Below are 2,261 nucleotides of genomic sequence, written 5' to 3'. Positions count from 1 at the left end.
ATTCCTTCATCTAAATCGTTAATATATATTGTAATCTGTTTTTTTGTTATGTTGAGTGAGGGAGAAATATTGGCCAGCCAGGACACCAGGAGATAACTCCCCTGCTCTTCTTCAAAATAGTGCCATGGGATCTTTTCCATCCACCTGAGAGAGCAGATGGGGCCTCGGTTTAACATCTCATCCAAAAGACGGCACTCCCGACAGTACAGCACTCCCTCAGCACTGCACTGGAGTGTCAGTCTAGATTTTTGTGCTCAAGTCCCTGGAGTGGGACTTAAACCCACAACCTTCTGACTGAGAGACGAGTGTGCTACCCATTGAGACACAGCTGACACTAAAGCTTGTAATTTGCAGTAAACAATCATTGCATCATCTCCTACTCTAGCCCAAGTAGGAGGTTAAATTACAAGGACAGGTTGCAGAAACTTGGTTTGCATTTCCCTGAGGATAGAAGATTGCGGGGTAATTTGATCGAGGTGTTTAAAATGACAAATGGTCTCAATAGGGCAGATACTGAGAAACGATCTCCTTTGGTGGGGGAATCAAGAACGAAGGGATAGAGCCATTCAGGAATGAAGTCAGGAAGCACATTTTCACACAAAGGATAGTAGAAATCAGGATTTCCCTCCTCCAAAAGGCTGCGGATGCGAGGAGTAATTTGGAGCTTTCAAATCTTCGACAATAGATTTTTATTAAGTAACGATACCAAGGGATATGGAGCAAAGATAGATAAACAGAGTTGAGGTACAGATCTAACATAAGAACACAAGAATTGAGAGCAGGAATAGGCCATATGGCCCTGCTCTACCATTCAATAAGATTATGGCTGATCTTCAACCCCAACTCCACTTTCCTGCCCAATCTCCATATCCCTTGATTGCCCTGGATTTCAAACATCTACCTATCTCAGCCTTGAACATACTCAACGATTCCGCATCCACAGCCCTTTGGAGTAGAGAATTCCAAAGATTCACAACCCTCTGAAGAAATTTCTCCTCATCTCAGTCTTAAATGGCCGACCCCTTCTCCTGAGACTGTGCTCCTAGTTCTAGACTCTCCAGCCAGGGGAAACAAGCTCTCAGCATCTACCCTGTCAATCCCCCTCAGAATCTTCTATGTTTCAATGAGATCACCTCTCATTCTTCTAAACTCCAGAGAGTATAACTGAATGGTGGAGCAGGTTCGAAGGGCTGGATGGTCTAGTTCCTAATGTTCCTAACCTCAAAACTATGGAATTATCAAAAGATGCGTGTTGGACTTATGGGCTAACAAGCTCCAACTTTGGCTCCTTGTCCTTTTCGATTTAAATCACATCACTTCTTGAGTGATCTCATCTACTCTTTTCAGCCTAAGTTGTGTTCTGTGCTCTCGGCCTTCTGGGTTCCTGAATAATAATAAAACATCCCTCCCTTTAAAATTCTCATCATTCCCTCTCACTATGCTCCCACACTTAATGTTAAAGAAGCTGCAGGAACAGAGCGACCTGGGGTTGTATGTAACCAAATGTTTCTAAGTGGCAGGAAAAGTTGAGACGGCTGTTAAAAAAGCATATGGGATCCTTGGCTTTATAAACATACAGTGAAAAAGCAAGGAAGTTATGCTAAAGCTTTTTTTTTTCAATTATTTTCAACCACCGAACCCATACAAGGTGCGTCCCTGGCGCTTCAGCGCGTACACCACGTCTATGGCCGTCACGGTCTTGCGCTTGGTGTGCTCGGTGGAGGTGACAGAGTCCCGGATCACATTCTCCAGGAAAACCTTTAGCACCCCGCGCACCTCTTCATAAATCAGCCCCGAGATGCGCTTAACACCCCCGCGGCGAGCCAGGCGCCGAATAGCCGGCTTGGTGCTGCCCTGAATGTTGTCCCACAGCACTTTGGGATGCCGCTTCACTCCGCCTTTGCCCAGCTCCTTGCCACCTTTCCCTCTGCCCGACATTGTTCGCACTCCCTGCTGTCACTGGTTAGGCCCCAGCTGGAGTATGGTGGCCATTTCTGGGTACCACACTTTAGGAAGGATGTCAAGGCCTTAGAGGAGATTTATTAGAATGGTACCAGGGCTGAGGAACCTCAGTTATCTGGAGAGACTGGAGAACATAAGAACATAAGAAATAGTAGCAGGAGTAGGCCAAAAGGCCCCTCGAGCCTGCTCCGCCAGTCAATAAGATCATGGCTGATCTGATCATGGACTCGGATCCACTTCCCTGCCTGCTCCCCATAACCCCTTATCCCCTATCGGAAACATAGAGAAACATAGAAACA

The 2,261-nt window shown here is 46.2% G+C and overlaps 1 protein-coding gene across 1 annotated transcript; it reads right to left on the bottom strand.

Annotated features, from left to right (window-relative positions):
- Positions 1-1,615: 1,615 nt before the first annotated feature.
- LOC139229771 (histone H4-like) lies at positions 1,616-1,938 on the bottom strand. The gene has a single exon (XM_070861360.1). It carries the CDS (start codon positions 1,936-1,938, stop codon positions 1,627-1,629), a length of 312 nt encoding a protein of 103 aa, XP_070717461.1. The 3' UTR covers positions 1,616-1,626.
- Between the last annotated feature and the right edge of the window lie 323 nt (positions 1,939-2,261).

Source organism: Pristiophorus japonicus, chromosome 2, assembly GCF_044704955.1.
Source record: "Pristiophorus japonicus isolate sPriJap1 chromosome 2, sPriJap1.hap1, whole genome shotgun sequence".
Taxonomy (NCBI): Eukaryota; Metazoa; Chordata; class Chondrichthyes; family Pristiophoridae; genus Pristiophorus; species Pristiophorus japonicus.
Note: the sequence above shows the minus strand (reverse complement) of the source record. Positions and strands in the feature narration are given on the sequence as shown.